Source organism: Aythya ferina (genome assembly GCF_964211825.1).
Source record: "Aythya ferina genome assembly, chromosome: 11".
Classification (NCBI taxonomy): Eukaryota; Metazoa; Chordata; class Aves; order Anseriformes; family Anatidae; genus Aythya; species Aythya ferina.
In genome coordinates this window covers 9,801,638-9,825,635 of record NC_140307.1, presented here as the reverse complement: position 1 = coordinate 9,825,635, position 23,998 = coordinate 9,801,638, and the positions used below count along the sequence as shown (strand labels likewise).

Genomic DNA, 23,998 nt, shown 5'->3' with positions numbered 1-23,998 from the left:
ATTTCTTTAAAACATTTCCCAACTGAAGCTGAATTTGGTTTCTGTATTTTGACTTTGTTTAAAATGTTCTGTACATAACTTTCTTTGTTTCTTGAATATTATTCTGAAAATAGTACAAGACTGGCTGTTTTTCATACACGTGAAGGAGAAAAATATTAGCAGTAGTAGGTGAATATTTATTTAAGTGTGGTGACTTGTTTTTCTGTTTGTCCACTCACAGCAGACTTAAGGATTTGAGTGCAAGGCTGTTATATTAATGGAATTTTTCATATAATATTTATACCTCTGAAAGAATTGGGAGAAAGGTTTGCCCTTCCCCACCTGCCTCCAGCCCCCTGCCTCCCAGGAAACAGCAGAATGGAACACATTGATTTAGAACAGGGATTAGGTTTTGGCTTGATGCTGAAGAAGCAAAAATAGGAAGGTGACACAACCCTGTGTTTTCCTAGTCTGCATGAGGTGTTTGATTAATCTGAAATGGTAGTGAGTGATTTGAATTCTTATGGCTTTAAGACAATGCGGAATGATTCTGTTTCTAAATGGCTGAAATGAATAGTTTTGGCTTGCTTTAAGATTCAGAGACCACATTAAATCTTCTTGGCATAGGCATTTCGACTTTTAGATTTTATTATTGCCCCATACTTCCTTTTAAAGCATGTAGTTGCTTCTTTGAGGATTTATTTAGGTAGGTAATATTTTTTTTTTAATTTATTTTTTATTTTTTAAGAAGTCAATTCTGTTTTTTATAGAACAATTTGTAGTCATCCCCTTGCTCTATTATTAAAGCTGGAGTAACAAAAAATGAGGGAAATAGCTGCATGCATCATAACTCTAAGCAAGGAAAAGCATAGGGAAGAGGAACTCATTCAAACAGTTTCATGCAGTTTTGTGCAGGAAGGCAACAAATTTCAGACCTTGTGTGGATGTGTAGGATTCCCTTCAGCCTTTCTACCAGGAACTATAAAAAGCTCATATAAAGGCACAGAATAATTACAGCCTGAGTCAGGCCAGCATGTTGGCTTTTTTCACTATAATCAGGATAAAAGAATATCTCTCTTGGCAAAAAGAACTGGACTCTGAAATAGAGATGTTCTGGACTGATAATTCCAAGTACAGCCAAACTTGCAGAGAAATATACAGGTTAAGATTTATATTTGGGTCTTGTTATTTGAAATGGATGCTGTTTAAGTTTCATATAATAACATTTTACTCTGTATAGAGTGCAGAGGAAGCCAGACCTTTTAAAAAGTGCAAATGAAAACAACTGAATCGTTGCCACAGTTATCTTCAGCACAGTTTAACTGAGAGTGAACTGTCTTATTGTTTACAATTCGTAAAGCAGTGGAGAATGTGAAGAGATGTGTAATGACGCAGAATAAGAACAGATCAACTGAATCAAGAGCACAGTATTTCACACCACTGTTTGCAAATCCACTAAATTGTATAGATTCTAGCTTCAGGAGTTTCTAGTGTCATGCTCATGTTCAGCCTGAGAAGTAATAGGTAGGGCAAAAGGAATCCTCTGCAATTAAACAAAAGGGTGGATGAATTTATTTCCTTGCCTTTGCAGAGTCCATTGTTCTTGGATTCTGTCTATATTTTTAAAAGTTTTAGAATGCTAAAGACAAACATATGAGAACCTGGAACCATGCTAAAGCTTTAGATATTGAACTGTTAGGGTTGGCCTCCTAGCTCACATTAGCTTGTACTGGCAAACTAAAGAGCTGACTGTGGATAAGAAAATTCGGGGGAGGTTATTGCCACAGATCCATCCAAAAGTGCTCAGGAATAGTTGAAAAATATTCTGTAGGAATAGTGCCCTTCTGTAAATCTTTAAAATTATACTATGCTGTCAAGAATTCTGTTTAACCTTAAGTGCAAATGGTAGCAGTAAAGGAGAAGCTGCTGGGTACGTAAGAATAGGTGGTTTTGCAGTGTTGGTTAGAAATCAGGCACGTATGAAGGACTTAGCATTTCGCCTTGCCATTGCTCTTTTTAGAAGTAGTGAGCTGAGTATCTCTTGCCCTACAAGAGGCACAACAGCTTTTCAAAAGACAAGGTCAAGTGGACAAACCAAGATTGTGTACCCTGTTAAATTCAATATATAAAAGCTGCTTTTGAAAAGCTGTTTACAGATAAGCTCCTACGTCTAAGAAACATAGTGATGTTTACAACTTTGCTGAAACAGTGGAGGCTGAAAGACCAACCTCCTACAAGATGTGTTTGCCAGAGCTATTTTCTCATTTTTAAGGCTGTCATTAACAGAGACTTGATTGTACTAGTAGCAGCTGGAAGGGCTGCTCCCTCCAGAACCTTTCCTCTACTGGTCAAGGTAGTAGAGCTTTTCAGTAGCTTGACTACAGCCTTTTCTTGGTGGTCAATCGTGCCTGATTTTAGGTGCTAGTAGATCCAGGGAAATGCCAGTAATTAGGTGCACTTTGAAAATGATCACCCCCTGCAGTCAGGTTCTTCAATCTGCTAGAAAAGAGGAGGAAAGAAAACAATCTTACTAAACATCTGCTATGCCATCATAAACTTCAGTGTGGTATTCTGAAGGAGTAAAATTATTCTGTTAAATGTCCCGTAGAAGAATAATCATTATTGGAAAACAATGTTTGACTTATGACATGTCTCAATTCATCTGTCCTGGGAGCTATCCATTGTACGTACACATCTGCTCCTGTACACCCACACAGGATGGGAAGATATTCCTCCACAGGAAGGTCTTCCGTTCCTTCAGTATGCAGGTGGTATGTATTGGCAAATCGCATGCGGTGGATGTGGTAGCCAAGTTCCCAGAGTAATGCACGCATAGTGAAGCAATTCACTCAACTTCAGCTGTTTGAATGAGAAAACAAGATGGGTGACTAGGAATACAATCATATGGCCCATCTTTCAGTGCGATACCTATTTTAGCACTTGTACTTGCTACTGGTTTCATTTGAAATATAGACCATATTGAGAGGGTTAAAGACTGTCAATGAGATCAGTAGCAGAGAAGACATGCGATACTTGAAATATTAAAAAAACAAAAACAAAAACAAAACAAAAAAAAACCACCAAAACAAAATGCAGTGCAATTAAGAGGACTTTGTGTTTTTTATTATTCCAAAATACTAGACAATGTGTTGCCTTTGATTTGCAGGTGTTCTACAGTATTCTCTAGTCTTCATCTTTTGTTGTTATGTTTATTGAACGTCTTTCTGTAATCACCTGGATCATTTTAAAATTTCTAAATGAAATTTTTCTGCTGGTTGTGAAAAATGGGTGATAAGGCTGTAGTCATTAATCTATGCTGATTAGGACAGGCATCCGATTCTGAATTAGCAGTTTCTATTTTCATTTTGTCTGACTTGCTCAGCTGTGTCTTTTAACATTTCAGCAAATCCAGTTCATTCAGAGGATTTATTCCATTCTTTCCAGGAGCAGATCCCGTGTTTTTCTCACCTCAGTAAGAGCCCTTTCCTCTTTACCATATCAGTCCTCTAGCATTACTGTACACATAGTTTAGAAGGACAAAAATGAGTCATTAAACTCCATTAATGACCATTAGTCTTAACAGTTATCATTGAACAGATGACTGTAGTGCCTGCCACGTGAGCCTTCAGTCACTCTTTTTTTTTTCTGCCATTAAGGCATAGTTATCAAAGTAGTGGCTTGTTAGGAAGTATACACATAAAATACTCTCAGTTAAAGCTAGTAGATAGTGTGACCTAGAGGGGACAATCTTCAGATTACTGGTAGGTCCTTTTTCATGTTTGGTCTTTTCATATTTGGAGACTTTGCTTTTTAGGGTGTTTCTATTTCTTTCATGCTATTTGCTTTTTGTTCATTTATTGACCTAATTTCAGTCAGCCTTTTATTTTCAACGCTGGAGAGTGTGTCTGGCTAAATACAACACAATTAATACCTTGCCCTGCTTGAGATGCTGTCAGTGGCGAGACCAAAAAAAAAAAAAAAAAAAAAGACAGGACACTTGGAGAACGACTGATTTCCTTCCTCAAAAATATTAAGAGGAAATGAGAAAGGGAATGGATCAGGATAACGAGACTGGCCTTAGTGGACTGAGGGAGCAGAGTTAAGCTGAGAAGTAAATATGAGACTGAGTAGAGTAAATATGGAACAATTGGAAGCACGCTTGGAGAATTGAGTTGCAGCATTTGAACACTGGGTCTGGGTAAGGGAAAACACTTCAGCAGCAAAAGATTTTGCTGGGAATGACAAATAATAAAACTTAAAGAAAATTAACTCAATGATAGATGAGAGAAAAAAGTCTTACTGGGAAGTAGCATGCTTTGCCTGGTGGTTGGTGTATCAGTATTTTTACCATCAGCAAAGCATAAAAAGCTTAAAAGCTCTAGAGTATTTGCAAAATGCATTTGAGACTTAAAGGCTGCGTGCTGTGAACAGTTTCTTTCGGGAATTTCTCTTTAAAATCCTGCTGAAACAGGTGTGCACACGTGGAGGGCGCTTGGCTGAAAGGCATTCACCTCACGTGCCTTATTAATAGCCTTAAACCAACATTCCTACAGCAGAGCCATGACCATTTAACTGCTTCCTTATTGTGAAAATGTGCCTGACCCAGTCAGTGTGCAAGGCTGCTCAGTCCATAAACCCTGCAAAGGGACTTACTGAAATGGAGAGAGAAGGGTAGATGAAGAACTGGGTTAATATCACTAAAATTATCAGAAGTGGTGGAAAATTAACAGTGGAAAAATCATGTTTTCCTCTCCATGTGCTAGACACATTCATGTGGTGAGCTGGTGTAAATTGCAGGTTAGCCTGAGTGAACATCTGGCTGGGGCATTCTCCACAGTCTAATTTCTTTCAGGTGAGAAAGGATTCATCTCCTAGACATAACGTAGGAGAACCATTTTGATTATTTACACCTACCTTTATTCAGGGTGGTCTGTCTTTGCAACTAGAGTTTTGGGACCCCCCTGCCCCTTTTGAAGATGTGTTAACAAGATGGTAGCAGGGGCTCACTGTGCTCCTCTGAAAAGAGGTGTGGATAAGAGAGCCTGGACTAATGCTGTCCTTTTTTCCATGGGGTGGCAGTACTTGGCATGAGTTTTTAAGTATTTGGTCATTCACTGGTGATAGGCCAGCACACACCACCTGAATTGTCCTTTCCCATCTTAACTGGGGAAAAGGGAAGAAAGAATTTCTGATAATAAAGGACATTATGATATACCAGGAAAAAACAAACAAAAAACTATAAGCTTGTCCAAAGGCCTGGAGAGGAAGCTAGGCAAAGTAATATAGAGAATTTTAACAATGAAATTCAACTAAATGTGGAAATAACGTATTAGGCATATTCCCTTTTCTTTGATACCTGTTAAAACCGTGACTGAAACTTTCTGAAAATGTTTCCTATTTTAAAAAAGTGATGAATATGGTGGAGAAAGCTCCTTGCCCAGTTCTATAGCCTGCATAATGCAGGAAGTCATACTGATGCTTTGGGAATGTACCAGAGGAGTTCTGGCGCCACTGTGGTTGTTCTCCATTTACTTGAGTGATTTCACTCTTAATCTGGGTGTGCACAAGCCTTTACCCAGCCTTATCTGTGTGTATTTATTCTTTGTGGAAGTCACTGAAGTAGGTCAGCAAACACCGCTGATCAATAAAGATTTTTTTGCATGTTTTGTGTTTAGTTGTAGTTATTTTAGTATAGCTGAGTGACCTTTGTGGTATGACAAATACTTTTCTTCATTTTTTAAGAGAGATTTATCCTACAGTAAACTGTTTTGGCTTGTCTCTGAAGAGGAATCTTGCCACCTTATTCTTATATAGATGTGATTTTTCTTACTGCTATCTGGATTATACCTGTTTATATGGTATTTGCTAGACTCTTTGAGGGTCTTATTCATTGAGAGGTTTTGTGATGGAAGATGTTTGTCAAAAAATTTCTATATTCCTAATCTGTCAAAATTCCTTAATTGCATGATCCTGTAGTTCTACTTCTGTTTTGGACAACTTGATTTTCAATATAGTTGCACCAAAGATAGATTTTCCTTACTGAGGAAACACTCCAGTTCTTGGTGGCTGGGAGTTTGCCTGGGTTTCCAGGTCTATTTCTGTTTTGAGAATTTGCAGTCATTTACAGTAGCAGAAAAAGCTGACATATTGCGTTTACCTGTTTAATTCATGATAAACACCATGCTGTTGCTAATGACAATGATGAAAGAATGAAATGATGAAAAATTACTAGTGTTAAGACAGGCTTTTTTTTTTTTTTTTTTGTCTGAAATACTTGCCAATTTTCCCCTGCCACCTGAATCAGAAGCAGATGTACTGAGATTGAGTGCAGGGAGAGAACTCCCTGTCATTAGCAATGCAAGGCATGGCAATGCCCTGTGACACATAAGAAGTCGCTGCTCAGCCTTCCCCACATCACAAAAAGCCTCTGTTTATATTTGCACTTGTGAACATCTTTCTTTAATATCAAAATTTTCAGTATTTAGCTCTGAATACTGAATATAGTGGTTTAGGATTCTTTTTCTCCCCTAAGTGCTGTGGTTTTAATACCATTCCATTGCCCCACACATTTCCCTTCTTTGTGCTTTCATTATACAACAGGAATTCTCTTAAAAATCTGGATCCGCCACTAGTTCTAGCAGGTGTTTGGCTTCTGAGCGCCAGAGGTTTTTTCCTTACACAGCTTATGGATGAGAATTTCACTGCCCTTAGGCACAATTTCAACTGAAGTATATGAAAAGCATGTTACTATGTCAGTTCAAATTATATCACTATTAAAGAAAAAAACTCTAAAGGAAATTAAATACAAATAATCACACTAACATAACATAACATTAATAACATTAAGGTTATAATTTAAATTAAAAAGAATCAGGAAAATCTGAGTCAAGAGTCCCATGTCATTCTTAGCCAGACTCTCCTGAGAGTAGGCATTGTAAAATGAGGATAATGACAACTTTGAGTAATATGAGATCTCTTGATGAATAGCACCATAATACTAGAGTGTAGAAGAGCTAAGTAGATTTTCTCACTAGGTATAATATACTGCACAGGAACAAAGTATTGTGTGAAGTTTTTGTCCTACATTCTCTCATCATTAGCCTATTTATCTGATAATAGCTAACTCTTTTTTCCTGTATGTGACAATGTGTTAGGTCCCATTTTATTCACATATAAATGTGAATCGCTAGCCACCTGCACTACCTTCCTTGATGTGTTTAAACCAGCATGCAGACAGGTTGATCATGTCTAGCTGAAATGTTGATCCCCAAATCCTGGACCAGGCAGTCACCGCAGTGTGGGCACATCACTGTTGTGAAATGAAAACAAGGGGGCATTTTGCAAGTGCTGAGCAGAATTGCTCACAGAACTGTGCCATCATGTTTCACCTGACCCAGATCCTTTATGTTGCATTTCAGGAGGCTTCCCATTTAGATCCAACTCGTTGTTACCTGGGAACATTTGTGCCTTCCTTACACCCTTTCTTTAGCATTACTAGAGCGATTACCTAGCCCTACTGGGTGAGGGGATGAGAAGGAAGTCATCTGTTAGAAAAGGCTGATGTTGCCCTTTCCCTGTTTTGTGCCACTTATCTCACTAGTAAAGAGTTGAGTACTTGCAGCCTGTAGCTTACTACAGACTCACTCATCTCATATAGCCCACAGTCTTCTTTTATTTATTTATTTATTTATTTATTTATTTATTTATTTAATGTTGTTATTACTAAATAATCCTAATTTCTGTTAGCACATGATTTGCCAAAGCTATTAAGGTGTCTTGCTTGCCTCTCCATGACAGAGGCTCCTACTGCTCAATGAAGGAATTGTATGATATCCTTTCTCTTGTTTCATTTTGTTCTTTAACCCTAAAGCAATATGAGCATCTTCATTCAGTGCATGTGTTGTCTTTGTAAGGTTTTATAATTCCACTGACTCTGACAGTGATCCCACATAACCTAAACTATGTTCCTTTCTTGCCTTCTGTAAATAAATCTGCTGTTCCTAAAGGATTATGCTTTCAGTCTCCTTCAGCATATCACTGAAGGAGGCATATGGGCAGGCTGCAGTCATGTGTCCATAGAAAAACAAGCAAGATTGTCTGCTTCCTGCAAAGGAGTCCATTCAACTGCTAGCAACCTGTCAGTTTAGCAAATAAAAAAAAAAAAAAAAAGCTTTCACTGCACAGTGGTCATGATAAAGGAAGCTTTATCATATCTTAAAAATACTACAGATTATCCCGTTTTTCTTGCTAAGGACACTGACAGTATTTTTGTAGCATATTTTTTTCTATGGAGGCTAAGAGGACCCTTAGAGACCTTCAGGAGTTTCATGTGAGTATGTTCCAATAATGCTAAAAGAACTTGATTTATGACAAGAATTTTGCCAATTATTAGGCTAATAAATAAAGAATAAAAGGTGGGTTTTGTTTGGAATAGTGTTGAACATATGGTGAAAGGAGGGATAAAAACTTGTAGAAGCCTTCAGTTAGCTCTGTCTTGCTTGCAAGACTTTAAAAGGATGGATTAATGAAAGTTTTGTTACACTTCTACATTTATTTTTTTTAACAAGATGTTCTTCACTTCCACTGTTTTTGGCAGGAATGTGTGTTCCATCAAGAGGATTCTAGTACCTTCAATCTTAAAAATAAATAAATAAAGTGCAAATGTCCTTTTGCCTACTTCCCCTGCTCCCCCAAAGCACCAAGCCCCAGCCAATGTGCAGGTAGAATGTTATTTCACCATTCAAAGCCGTTAGCATTTTGTGTTAATGTGAGTGACTGCTTTAACATAAACTGTTGAACAGGACATTTATATAAAATCAGTAAACAAGCAAAGAAACAGATAAATGTGATAGACTAGTCAAGCTGCATATTCAGGAGATACAAGTTTAAGAACAAATCGCTTTCCCTCTATAGAGCAGGTACAGTCCCTGCTCACATCACTGCCAGCAGCCTCTCAACACCGATGCCACTGATGTTATTTAATGCAGCTTCTCAGCATTTGTAAGGAGACGGAAAATAGACATCACACTGTGCTGGGCTTATAAATCGTGTCACCGCTGTGGCAGGGAATCAGGGGACAGGAATTAAAATTACTTTTTTTGCTGTTACCTAATTTCCTCTCTTCCTACTGGTAAATCCATATCTTTTCAAGCCTTTTTTCTTGTTCTTAAGAATAGGCTTGTTGTACCCTTTCTGTATGTGTAACTCTACTCTCGTTGGTAATAGTAATATCCAGACTTTATAGTGTATGTTTTATCCATATGCTATAAAATTGCTTTTAAACTGGCTCTAAATATTGTTGTGCCCATTCCCCCAAAGGCTCAACTGAAGGCTCAGGAAATAACGGGGCAATACATATTTTGCAAGCAGAATCTGATCCACAGTCACTAACTTTCTGACAATACTTGGAAATGAATTACTTCAGGGTCATCTTATTTAAGAGTGCTCGTATTTCTCACTTTGGCTTTTGTTTATGCAAAGCCAAATAGCACTGAGTAACTAGTGTTATTCACAGGCCTGATAGCAAACATAATATTGCAAGAGTTGTCATGCTGAAGATGTATTTGGGCTCCAGTTTTGTAAGGCTGTTGGTGTGTGCATTGCCATTTATATCACTGGGAGCAACTTCAGGCTGCTAGCACAGCTCTTTCAAAAGCAAGTATTAGGCACATCAATCCTGCAGAAAGAGGACGGGCTGCCTAATGCAGCATAGAAGGAGCTTCATTGGAGGAGGGAAAACTCCAGGTTTCATATTTCTTTTGGAAACATGAAGCAGAGTTGATATTTAAGCTGGGTTTTGAGACTAAATGAGATTTTGGCTAAATAGTACTGCAGTCTCTCAGTGACAAGTTTAATCCCTCAGCCAGACCATAGCAAGAGAAAACATAAGTAGTTGTTGATAAATATCCAAAAGCTTAATCACTAGTATAAATTTAACAAGGTAAAGAAAGATTTTCAAAATGTGTTGATCTCCATCTCTAGCCCAACTTACAACAAAGAAAATGTATTTACATTTAATCAAGAGAAATTTTGGTAAAATAGCTTTCTGGAAAGACTGGGAGATAGTGTCTTAATTTAAAACCAAAATGATCTCTATTACCCCTCTTGTGTTTGCTTTAAGTTGTACAAACTTACACCATGTGAGAAAGGCTTAGATTTTTTGCTTTGAGGACATGATCTTGAGCACATTCAAGTTGGGAATGATTCAAATGCTCAGGAGGGTGCAGGATGGGCTTGTTTGGAGCAGCAGAAATGGTGTGGGCAACTGTTTTCTTCACTGTCATAGCTGATGCAAAATGCTTATGAATCCTTTCATTTAACTTTGTATGTATCTTCAAGTTACAGACATGTTTTCCTAAGCTTATTTTATCTCTACATATTCTAAACAAATCTCTAATGACAGATAGTGAGATGAAAAATCATTTGATTTGTGCTTAAATCAGGCAGTCCTGAAGTCTGCCTTTAACTAGCAGACCAGCGCATGCATAGCTGTGAAAACAGCTATTGAGTCACGCTTCTGATCTGTCTTTGGAAGAACTTCTGGTTCAGCTTCAAGGTTGTCTCATCTCAGTTGTGACTTCTCTGATGAAACTTGGCAGCCACATTCTGAGTTTCAGGGGTTCTTCTATGAAGAAGTACTTGGTTTTCATCAGTTCAGCAGCTTAGCAAGTGTCTTTTGAGTCCATTCTTTTTTATTGGGAAAAAAAAAAAAAAAAGTTTACATTTTAATTCTGGTTTGAAATGTTGGTGTCTTAGTTTGATATTAATTACTATTTTAAATAATTGGCCTGGTCTACAGAAAAGCTGAACTTCTGGCAGATTCTGTGGAAACAGCTCACTTTCAGGGTCTTTAAATGTTACATAGCATATAGCATTAGGAAGTTGTTTTTGTAAATCTTGATCATAACAAAAGCTAATCTAAATCTTACTAGATATTTATTCATCAGCATTTCTTGCTCTGGCAGTATCTGAAGCTTTGAAATACTGTTGTGACTTTGTTTATCTGCTAACACGCTTCTTCATCTAGTGATGAGACTGGACTGCTATATTCCATCTAACATTTTTTGTACTGGAGTCCTTTAAAATCCATTAAACTGAACTGCTACTTAGCCTGTATATTAGTTCCCTGGGGCAGAAATCATGCTACAGCAGCTTAGTAGACAGATACTTAACATGAAGAATTAAATTGGAAGGCATACATTTTGGTATATGATTGGACTTGCCATGCATATTAATCTGATGAACGTGTAAATACAAGTTATTAAGAATACAGATGCAATTTCTCATTTGCTTATTTTCCCATCTTTTTCCCTAAAATGAGGAGTTTGGAAACTAATACTTTGAAGACCATGACTAATTTTCCCCTTCCAACAAGAGCTACTAAACGAGCCACAAATGAACTCTTCTGGTTTTCTGTTACAGAATTTACTTTGGGCAAGATAGTGTGATTGCATATAACTATAAAGCTCAAGGTCACTGGACATTTATCTTTTGTCTGTTCCCCTTCTTAAAAAAGAGATACTGAGGCAGTTTCAGGAACAGTGTGGTATTTTGTCATCTTTGGCATTTAAGATGGATCATTTTGAACTTTTTTTATTACTCTGTTTATGCTCCCTATTTTTAGCAAGCACACGGGCTTTGTTAGGGAAAGACTGATTTAAGTCCAGGTAATACTAATTTGCACTAGGTGTACATAAAAGCATAGTTCTTATTTGGCCTCTAATTAAAATACATTAATGTGTTTTTTGGTGCCAAGAAACTCAAAAAATGAAATTATTACATCTGAAACACAAGTGCTTTATTTCTAATTATGTACAAGTCATTTCTTTGCGACACTTGGTCTCCATTTTCTCATCTCCTAGACCTTCAACACTGAGCAGGAAGCTACATTTCTAAAGCTGCTCTTGTTTATTTATAATTAGGGAACACATTTTCCAGTCTTCTGGTGGCTATGATTAAATAGAATAGTGGCATGTTATTATGATGTTCAGTTGAACTTTGCAATATCCTTTATGTCACATGATCCCCGAGTATTGTAGACTAAACTACAATTTCCAATTTATCTGAAATTACAATAACAGTTTAAATCCTTGGATGAAATTCTTCTGTACCTTGGAAATCTGTACCTTGGAAAGAATGACCGGTGGTTAAATATATATATATTTTTTATAGTCACAGGAAAAGTCTACCTTTTAATGTTTACTCTGATTTGATAATTTCAAGTGAGTTGGATGGCAATAGTTAATATAAATCCAAGATACCAAGGAGGGACAACAAAAGACAAAGCGTGCTAATAAGGTTCCTTTTGGATGAAAAAATCAGAAGATGTGCTCCAGCAGCAAAACTAATGTACTTCAGTCACTAATGGATAGTCTGTGGGATTGAATAGAGCTAGTTGCTAGCTTAAAAATAAATTAATAATAATAATAAAAAAGTTTAAACAAACAAACCAACCAACCAAACAACAACAACAACAAAACTCCTCTCCTCCAAATACTGTTGTGTGAGTATTTGGTGCTGGCCACTGTTTTGATCTACGGATTCAGTTCATGGCACTCAACCATGCTACTTGTTAATGTTCACATTGGCTCAGAAGCTCTCAGTAACCATTCCTCTCTTATTTGCAGTAATAAAATATAAAATCCTTGAATCCAGCAACTTCACCTTGTGAAGATGTTTCTATTCGGAGTAGCATGTAGAGCAATGAAATTGGGCAGCAGTAAAAATAGCAACAGGCAAGTCTTGGTGGAGGGAGATCAAAAAACCAGAGACTTGGATACCAACTGTTCATTTTGTCTTCTGCAATTGAAAGTGGAAGAGTAATTTAATCTTCAAGCACTCAGGTGGAGAGTGATGAGTGAAGAAGTAATCACAGCCTGAGATCAAAGATGTGCTTAGAGCATAAGCCTTTGAATAGGCACAGTGCCATTTTACACTTCCCAGAACCTAAATACATTATCTACTTTTCAGGATATTTCTCCTTGATCACATAGGTAGAATGATGTAGGATGGAAGATTTTTTATTTTTATTTTCAGTTTCTGACTAATAAGAGGCATATTCTGGCTAACTGATACCCAGAAAAGTTTTAAACACCAATTCATCTATTTATCTGCATTAATCTTAACGGATTTTATGTAGCAAGTATTACCTGGTTTAGCTACATTATCACCTTCTTTCTTCATCTCTAATAAGATCATGGAATTGTAAAGCTGTTTTAAAATGCCTGTTCTAAATCTTAACTGTACTTGTAATTTCACACATTTAACTTGAAGCTATTAACATTAAACTGGCCATTAAAGAGAGTTAAAACACTAGCATGAAATATAATTGTTTTCTGAAACTTGCAGTCTTTAGTTTAAAACATAAATTTATATCAGATTAGCTAAATCATTCAGAGATGATCCCAAATACACTATAAAACCAGAGACTGTTGAAATATGAATTACGTTTAGGCAAAAGTACCCATAGAAATATAAAAGGCTCACAAGGAACTGTGATAGACTCCTCAGTGGGGAATAAAGTGGACCAAATGGAAACAGTGCATTTTGTGTTCAGTACGATACATGAATGGAAGTGTATTGGAAAGGTTCAAACAGCAAAAATGCAGCTTACTTAAGGTGCATATACCTAGAGGGGAAAATGTTTTTATGCTATTTTGAGTTGATTCAAAATAATTCTTTGAGAAAGTTTTGATTTTGTTAACAAACTTCTTGATTTAGGCTGTGTATCAGCTGTATTTACTTAGCTTCAATATCCCCTTGTCATTCAACTCAGTGCATTCTTAGTAGATTCCTGCTTTCAGTTGAATGTTTTGCTGCATTTCTCCTTCACTTTAGTAATGTTAGGTAGGTAGCAGTACCTATTGCTGCATTTAGACCAGTTTCTACTATAACCTCAGGTGTAACCTCATAAAAAATTCACCTTTTTTTCATTGATTTTTTTCCATGCTTGAAAGCCAGATCTTGCCTTAATCTGGCAAGCATTCTTCTACTTCCCCAGTGACTAGCCATTTGTTAGCTTTTGATTAAAAACAAATTGAATATATGTTCATGTGTGTGGGATAAATCCTTGTTTTTTCATATAATATTTATTAAATCATTATTTCAGCTTCAAATGTTGGCATCTTTTATATTCAAAGAATAATACTGATGAATGTCCAAAGACCTCCTATTTTAAATATTTACCTTATAAAGATGAGAAGCACAAACCAGTTAATCACTGCATACCCTACTGGCAAATTTGTTTATGGGAAATCAAGCAGCAGTATGATATACATTTTTCTAAGAAGTGTGGTAGAGTAATATGGATTCTCTTCTGTTCTTTAGTTCGACAGCTCTTTCCAAAATATTATTATAAATTTAGTACTTATTTATTTAGTACTTATTATACATTTAGTACTATTCTTTTCCAAAGTATTTTACAAATATAAACTAAACTTTACAATACACTATTAATACGGATCACTTGATGCTGTAATTGTTATACACCTGGGGAAACTGAGGTAGAAATGTCAAGTAGTTTAACCCAGGCCACTTGAGATTTAGAACGCATATCTCTTATCCATTAGCCCTGTACTGAAATCATAGGATTACATCATTGCCATATTCCCTTATATAGGATCTATCGATAGTCCATTGAAACCAGTGGGGAAAAATGCCAGATTATGTCAGCCAGTTTCACGTCTGGGTTACACTTAACATGTCAAGGCCTGCGTGAGCTGCAGCCAGCTTGGATTCAGCATGAAGTGTAACTGTGGACCTCTCTTAGTTACTTTATGGGGAAACTATTGTTATCAAATGCAGATTTTTTTTTATTTTTTTATTTTTTTATTTTTTTTCTGTAATTTACTTCTGCATAAATAAAGTCAGTTGGCTACAGTATACAAGTGAGACCACTGGTATAATAGAGTTTAGAGAAAATGTCGTGACAACACAATGAACATGAATTACTATTATGCGGGCCTGGTGAAAAAGTCCTCTTTAAAATCTTCTTCGGTCCAGCACACTGAAGTGTGACCTTTTACCCTAGTCTAGACATGTCCTTTGCAAGCTATTTCTAGTTTATATGAAGATTGCTCAATTTAGAACAAGTATGTTAATTTAGTGCTTGTCACAAATGATGGGGTTTACAGTCTGAGAAGCTGACAGCTACTTCTTTGCAGAACAGAGTAAGCAACAGCAATGTTAAGTTTCTCCAGACTCACACTGAGAATGACATGGCATCTGTTTTTTATGAGATAAGTTGTGAGTTTCAGAAAGTGAATTCCCTGCACAAGAGGGGAACTACAGAAGCTCTTGCCTTCCTTTTCCACTACAAACTGGTTGAATTACATAGATTGTTTCTGAAATCTCTAGTTATCTGGCACTGAGGTTATACTGCTGTTGTTTGGTACAGTTCTAGCCAACAGTCTGGAAACTGGTTGATGGTAACTGTAAGCTTTCCTGTAAAATTATTGCATATGTCAAAATATAAGAACAGTTTAATTAAACTCCATTTGTTAAGTTGACTTGTTGGTAAATGTCCAGCAATAACTTGTACATTTCAGTCTTTTTCTTCCCTAAAAGGTTTCAACCTCTTGGAAGGTAACTTTCATCTTCTTGCCCTTCCCACTCTTCCCCTACCCCAGCTGGATCCAGTACTCTTCTTTCAAAAAACGATTGCTCATTTTCTCTTGTATGCAAACCAATTAGCTTTCCAGGGTAGAGCTGCTGCCTGATAGTAGGAATGAGGACATAAGTGTCCATGCAGTACATTTGCTACGTGGCTGGGCTGCCTTAGACCAACAATGCAATGACAGCATATTCAACCAGCATGTCTTCAGCATGTCTAGCATGTTCAAAGTGTTATGGTTCCTGAAAATCCATGGATCAGACCATAGACCTTTGCCTAACAAGGGCCTAGGTGTCAGCCAGCTTGGAGATAGTGGCTCTGATTTAGACAGAATTAGCTCTTCTGGAGCTCAAAATGGGCCCGTATTCCTCTCCTGGCCTGTTCTCAAGCACTGTTCACCAATTGTGCATGACTTACAGAACTTATATGGACCACTCTCTGGTGTTCAATTCAATCATTTTCCCCTCCCACCATCCAATTTATTCTTTGCAACTTCTTTCCTGCAGGACAGGAAAGTAATTCAGTGTCATGGGCTCACAGATGACCCTACTTTGAGGGGGCTGGTCTAGCTGAACTCCCAAAGTGTCTCCTAAACTATGATTCTCTTTTTGTGCTGTCCTGTAAGAATAGACATGCTGTATTTAACTAAAAACCCATTATTGTCTGCAGCAGCCAGTCTAGTGAAGCATGTAACCAAAAAAGAAAGCATAACTTGATGTTGCTTTTTCAGTGTGTTTTTTCACTGTCTTTCAGCTGTGGTAACTGATAAGCCAGAGATATTATCTTTAATAGGTGGTTCTGCTACTAGTGCATTTGGTTGTTTTTGGATCCCTGTAAGCATTTGTTAAATCCTTGTGACAGACCTCTGGAGCAAAGTATCCCCCCAGAAATACAGTGTCTTAAAAACACAATGCATTTTACTCAGAAGATCATGTCTATTCATTGTAACTATATGTACAGTTTAAAATCTTGACTTGTGTCTGTAGTAGCTGTAACGTGACCTTTCTGAATCTCTTACAGACAAGAGCAGAGCAGTCCCAAGGTGCATACTTCTTGCCTGAATTTGCGCTCTCTCCACAAGGGAGTTTTCTTGAGGATACCACAGGGGAGCAATTCCTCACTTACCGTTACGATGACCAGGTCAGTATGCCATATGTGAAAATGATAATCATGTGAAAATGATAGAGAAGTCACATTCATGTAACTCTGAGATACAGATTTCTGTGAATTAAGAAACGGTGTCTGGTATCTTCTGAAGATGCATCAAACTTACAGCAAAATGAATGATAACACTCAATGTAACACAAAAAGAATATGTAGAGATAAAATGAATGATTACAGCAAAATGAAATTGAAGTTGTGAAAATAATAGGACAAAACCACTTGTGGAAAAAGTTTATGGGATGTAATAGAGATGAAAGCAACAACATTTCATTTGTGTGTTAATAGATGTTTATAGTTAGTATTGTAAAATGTGTAGAATTAGAATTTACTGTTGTTTCTGTGAATTGTTTGACCTATTTTAATTGTTTTATTTCATGGATAAATCAGTGTAAGGCATATCTTGCATTTTCTAGCTTGTGAAAAGTCAGCAAATTTTGTCAGTTCATGAAGTTTTCAGAAGGGAAGGTTGAGTGAATTATAAACAAATGCAAAGTGGAATAATAGATGAAGCAGAGTGTTTAGAAAGCAACAAATTATGTATTTTAAAGTTAAAGATCTTTAATGCTTTCTCCAGACCCATTGAAACATTGTTAAACATGGAATATAGATATAAATGTAAAGAAAGCAACATGAAAGAAATGCTGTTAATCTTGGCAAAAGATCTAAAGTAAACCTAGGAAATGTGTGGCATGCTGTGGAAATTTACTCATAACACAATGTGTTCCAGAAGTCAGTTGAAACTCCACATCAAAACAGTCTGAATTACATTCATAGACACTTACAGTATGTGTCTTAGTGTAAGAAGAGGGAATTTGTTAGGAAACAATCCCCAAAAGTGAGAGAAGAGCTAAACTTGCCCTGCAGTCACAAGTTCTGTCTAGTGACTGACAGCTTTATTTTTGAAAGATGATCTCCTTGCAGGACCTACTCAGAGAAAGAAGAGTTTGCTCATCAGCTGCTCTAAAAAAAAAAGAAGAGAACTGGGATGAGTTTAAAGCTTTATACCGAGTAGCTGTTTAGGAGGACCCAAGGAATTTGAAAGCACTGAGTAGCAAGCATGTTGAACTTGTAGTTTAGTTGAATATAGTTTATATATGTTTAGGATAATTCATACTTTTGTTATCCTAGAAGATCTTGTATCATCTCTAGAAAAGGTTTTCAGGTAAGATGTCCTCTGGACAAAACACCTCAGAAAGAAACTTGCAGTACAGAAAAATGCAGCTGCAACCCAGGTTGCATTTAATGACAGCAGAAGAAAAATCCTGCAAAGGTTATACACTTTTGTTCAAAATAATCTCCATTAAATTGAGCACTTCTTAGAGAAGACTATAAAATACAACTGAGGAATTGTCTGAGTATTTGAATAGACTGTTTGTACTAAGTGAATAGCATTGCTGATTAAAAAACAAAATGAAACAACTCCCAATCCCCACAAAACCTCAAATACCAGCATAGCTCTATACAGAAACCTGTTCCAAGCTCAATTGCATTTGATGGAAAGTTTTCCATTAATTTCATTGGGATCTGAATCAGATCCTGGGTATGGTCAGCTTCTGTTCTTTCACAAATGTAATTCAGCTTTGAAGCCTGCTCTTCCCAGACAGTGCAGGAAGAAAGAGCAGTAAGAAATTAAGTTTGAGTTCTTGGAACTCAAGCTAAAACATTGGAAAGTTGAAAATAAAGGCAAATGTATTATTAGTAGTAGTTCCTTTTCAGAGGAAATTCAGTCCTTAGGACTTTTCAATAAATATAAATGCATTGAATATAAGTAGGAATGTAGGAATGCAGGTAGACCTGTGTCTACTTTACTTTCCTGGGTGTAAAATAAATAAATAAAAAATATTCTGTATATTGTTTCCTTGTCTAGGACATTAATCATAGAATCATAATAACGTACAGTTATAATTTACTTATGCTTCTGCTGATGTTCATAAAAAAATTTGTGTTCAAACTGAGACAAAAAATAATTTTCTTGTTTTCCATATTCTACTCTTTCATATTACATTCATTTTATGAATGGAAAGAAGTCTTACACTGGGTGGTGAAATTAATTCATGGGCTAATTTCTTGAATTTTGTAGGCTGCTATGGATAGGTGTGGGATATAATTTACACCAGCTACTTGGTTTACTCCATTTTCGTGAGTAGATGGTCAGGCATTTTACTGGCAAAATAAATAAAGAAATCCTACTTGTTTATGAAACTACTACATATGGTACAGAGCATCTTGTAATCATTCTTAATACTTAAGCAGACAAACGCAGTAGTTCTGATAAGGCTATGCAGTTGAATAAAGAGGAATTTATGTAAATTGAAAGGCTACTTTCAATTACATAATGTAGCCAACACTGGAATGGAACTGGTACAGAAACATGGCCACTTAATCAAAAAAAGGCAATAGCTTATTCTCACACACCATAATTCAGTTTAATTTCAGCTGTTCACTTTCTATCCTGCCCCACCTTGAAAGGGTGCTGGCCAGTGGGGAAATACATTACCAGAATTTTCTCCTGAGCACCCCTACAGAGTCCTGTTGTTCCTGCACATCCTAAGATAAATTTACTTGAAAATTGAGAAAGTGAAATAACCTTGGGTGCTTCACCCCAACAAAACTGAAGATAAGTCTTACCCAATCCATTGTCAGATGGTCTGTCTGTATTCATGGAAGGGAGAATAAAGGATGGAAATGGATGACAGGCTTCTAAGATTGTAGCATGGGATCGGGAGAAGAGGATGGGGGACAACCCATGCCTTTTTGGCTAGCCAACAAGATGTCAAGACCCTTACGGGAAAAGTGATCCTTCCATGTGTTCCCAAGTGTGCCCTTTCCCACTTAGCACTGTACCTGATACCCAGGCCAATAAAATGTCCAGTTTGATAGGATAGATAAGTATTATTTCTATATAGCACCATCATCATCATCCAAGATGAGTTTCCTTACGTCCTCCAAACACAGGAATGTTTCAGAGGGGTTTTCTTTGGCTGTTGAGTGATATTTTTCAAGCAGAGAGCCAGTTTATTCAGGATTCCTTTGTCAGTAAGTAATCTCAGTAAAATAGAACTAGCTGTTACTTGAATATTCAAAAGTATTTGCTATCTGAAAATACAAAGCTTACAGTTTGAAATGGAAGATGAGTAAATATTAATGGGAACACACTGTACTCTCTTCTAGCCCAGAAAAATTACATATGGATTCATGTTGTATATGCAAGACAGTACATTTTGTTCTGGTTTAATCTGGCAGGACTGTGCTCTCATTTTTGCACAGGATTGCACTAACCCCTTTGCATATTCAGTTGCTATGTGTGTATTTAAGAATTACATGCAGATGAAATTTTTTGGCTAGATGGTTTCTAAATTCAGTGAATATAAATAAATAAATATATATATACATATATAACCTCCTGTATTATGACTATAGAAGAAAATGCCTTATAGGACTAGATCAGATACTGCTACCTTTATTTACTGAGGTATTTTCGTGACATCTGAACAGAAAGGTATAGAATAATTTTGACACATTTGCTCCATTATCTTCAGGGAAAAACAAAAACAGTGATTCAAAGCAAATACTTTTGAGGGCTCCTAAAGAGCAGAAATATATACATTGAGTACTTTGTTATAGTTCTTGCATTGTTCAGCAAGCTATGTCTTGCATCAGTGTATTGCATACTGCATTTCTAAAATTCTACTGAGTCAATGTAATTTAAATCTAACATAGCACCAGATACATTTTGATGTGTGGCCAAAGACTTCACTTGCCATTAGAAATCCGAGACTGAAAAAAAAATATGCCTCTTTTCTATCACTCTGAATGAGTTTTTAAACAAGTATATAAATAATAGCCCTTCCTCCAACTCTAAGATACAAGTTGAACCTTGCCATAAGGAATAGTTTCCTAATTTTTTTCCCATTTCTTTTGGCTTTTCACCTTTTAATCTACTATAAGATTTTTTTTTTTTCTTTTCTAGAATACTAGTAGTATTGGAAAGCTTTCTTACAGAAAGTGTTCTTGTTTTCTGACACTTAAGGCATTGCTTCCAACTATTAAAACCATTCCATATGACGGACCACCAACAAGGAGAGCAGTGAAAGCTTGGTTGTGCTGGATGTTTGAAGTACCTTTCCACTTTGGCTGGCTTAAAGAGACAGCTGGAAGTGGGGCCTTGGAGGTTGGGGCTTGTGGTGGGGTCTAGAGAAAAAGAAAAAGGTTATCTTCTAAGTGAGAAAATGTTTACTTGATCAGTTAGCTTTCTAGCTGACTTTTCTCTTTCTATGTTTTATGATGTTTACCAATTTAAACTCATAACAAGGAAGCCCTGATTCTGGAATTAGACATATGGCACTTAGTAGGCCAATCTTGGCAAAGAACTGTAGTGTTTCTAAACAAATCTTTTTAAAAATGCAGTCAGGAAGAGTGGTAAATATTGGCATCTTGAAACCACCCAGCAAGCAATTAAAATAATGAAAATCTGCACTTTCAGACTTGAGTGTGTTTAGATATGTGAGGTGAGGTAGAAGCCAGTGAGTCTGTTTCCAAGTAGATGTGAAAGTTGTAATACGTAGGCTGAGACTGGTGTAGTTCTTTTTATAACTGGCCTTTCTTTGGATTTGCAAGAAAAGTGAAGGCAAAAACTGGGAGAGTGAATGTTCTGATATATGCCTTGTCCTCCACAAGGAGAAATACTCTGGCTTGGTTCTTGCCTTTTCGGGGTGTGTGTGCGTTTGTGGTTTCTAAAGGGTTAATGAAAATAAGGCAGTGGAACCCAGGACTGGGGGGACTTAAATAATTAAATAATGCAGAAATAAATGGATGGAACAGCAACCTATTATTCCACCTCTTATTTGCAGAGGTGTGTTTGCTTGTTCAAGTTTTTTGCGTATTGTACAACCTGCTACAATGGGGACAGAAGTTGTCATGTGGATCCAGCTGGGCTGACAGATTTTTCCAACATTTTCTCCCACCTGCTTTTCCCACTCTGCCTGCTGATAAGTGCCATCTTTCCTGCTCTGCCTGTGGAACTGTATGAGAACCACAGCCTGGTTTTGATTTTATTATTATTATTATTTTTCTGCTCTGACTTCTGCACTCCTTGTCTGTGCCCTTTTATTCCCTCCCATGTTGGCCAGCTAGTTTGCATGTAGATCACCACTGAAATGGAACTAGAAATTTTTTAGCTTGGAAATGGGTTGTGTAAAGGACAAAACTTATTTCAAGTTAACACATCAGTGAAGACGAGCTCTAATCCTGACAAAATAAGATTGGTAGGTAGTGGCACGCCTGCTACTCAAATACATAATGTCGTAGCCTTCCTTTGGAGGAGCCAAAAACTTGCTGTACTGTGACATGACGCTTTTGTTGATATCCAAAAAGAAGCTTTCATAACTATTAAAAAACTTCTTGAATCCCAGTTAGCTCTTCATTTAAAGGCTCTTTTGAAAAGCTAGCATTTAAGTGGACATAAACTACTTTAGGTGTTTTTCTGTGCTGCAAACCTTCCACCACGCATCGCTCCAGTGATTTCTTTTGAGTATTCTGAGTGAGCTGATAGAACTAATTTTGTCAAAGCACCAGAGGTGTAACTTCTCATGCTCGGCTATTTGAATTTCAATATTGTTAGAAATACTCATCTTTGGCTGAAAAATGGTCTGGCCTTGCAATCCATATTCAGACAATGTGCTGATATTAGAGTAACTGAACATTCAACACCAACTCCACTGACCCAAATCCTGCAAGTAATTTCATTCTCTGAGCTGGGACTACTCATGTGAGTAACAAATTGAGGCCAGGTTTGTGGTACTCCGTACTAATCCTACAGATGTTAATAAGGAGTTTTAAATCATGTTCAAGGAGTTTAGAGCCATATGTTTGCAAGGCTGTGTGAAGATATAATGCATCACTTAGTGTTTTAGCAGAAATTTACCCGAAGGTGATGTTAGGAGGTTCCTAATATTTTTGCTTCTTTAGCCTGTATTTTGATACAGTTGTTTTTTTTTTTTATTATTTGCAGGCTTAATTTGGATCTCTTCTAAATTATTATTATTATTATTTACCTTTAAGATAACTTACTTGGGTATGGAAATTAGCTCCACAATCAAGGGAAATGTGTTTCTGATTTGGAGTGGGATGGAGGGAAAGGAGGTAGGGATTAAGAGTAAATGAAAACCACTTACAATTTCATGCAAAACTTCTCTTATAGCCTGGTATTTGTATAAGTCAGTAGGTATGATCCCATTGAAAAAATACTTTTGTTTAGCCTAATTGCTTGCCGGAAGTGTGTGACTAGCATTTGCACAAGTAGTTATATCATTAACGATATATTCTTGTGCGTGATAGATTGCTTAGTGAACTGAAAGCTGTTTAACATACTTTTGTTTATTGGCAAACTGAATAGACAGCTGGCACTTCTTAAAGCACCGACTAACGTTTTAAGCCTGGGGTTTTGTTGTACAGAGAAAATAGTGAAAGTGGTGTGTGCAGTACATTAAGGCTTTTTTTCTTTGTGCACTAAGAACTACAGGCTTCCTTTTTTTTTTTTTTTTTTTTTTTTTGGTGTTACTGAATTTGTCCCAACCCTGCCAAAGATCTATGTGTAAATCAGAGTTGCTGAAGTTAGTAAGTCTTTGCTTCAAGATACAGCCTTCACAGGGAACCTGTAATAATACAATTTGGGCAGAAAACATGTTTTATATCATTTTGGATTAAATACCTTCTATGAATGGTGCATAGGTTTGTAATCCTAATTCACTACATTTTGTGGTAAAACTCAGTGGCCTGGATCCTTGGTCCTTCTGTGTCTGTGATGATATCAGCCTTACCTGCTGCCAGAGGATTCCCAGGTAGCAGAAAATAGCTCCCAAATTAACCTTTTTTCAAGTTGCTCCCCCAGATGACTTGTCAAGGAAGAAGGGGGAATGAACACAAACTCTTTCAGGTGTTTCTGAAACACCTGAAATAGGTGAATACTAAGGCTGCTCTAACTGGTACCAGTCTATATGGGGATGCATAAAGCTTTCCTCTGCACCCCTGCGTGGGGTGCTGTTGGCAACAGCTTGCAGTCAGTATGTGACTGAGACCACTCATGTGGTAGAAAGGCTTCAGATTAGAAGTTTATTTGTAGGGACTGCGTAAGGATAAAATCAGGAGTATCTTGTCTACTAAAGGAAAACAAAATTTGTGACACATTACATTTTTATATACTTCCTCTTTTTTTTTTTTTTTTTTTTCTTGGATATATGTTTGCCA

At 36.8% G+C, this 23,998-nt stretch overlaps 1 protein-coding gene across 9 annotated transcripts in view; it reads left to right on the top strand.

Moving 5' to 3' along the window:
- The window catches only part of ADAMTSL3 (ADAMTS like 3), a 201,766-nt gene that overhangs the window by 26,772 nt on the left and 150,996 nt on the right, over window positions 1-23,998 (top strand). For all 9 annotated transcript variants that reach the window (XR_014696786.1, XM_084532086.1, XM_084532090.1 and 6 more), the window contains exon 3: window positions 16,610-16,729. Coding sequence is in view for 8 of the 9 variants with exons in the window: in XM_084532086.1 (XP_084388212.1) it covers window positions 16,610-16,729 (120 nt within the window). In the remaining variant the exon portion in view is untranslated. The remainder of the gene's footprint in view (window positions 1-16,609; window positions 16,730-23,998) is intronic.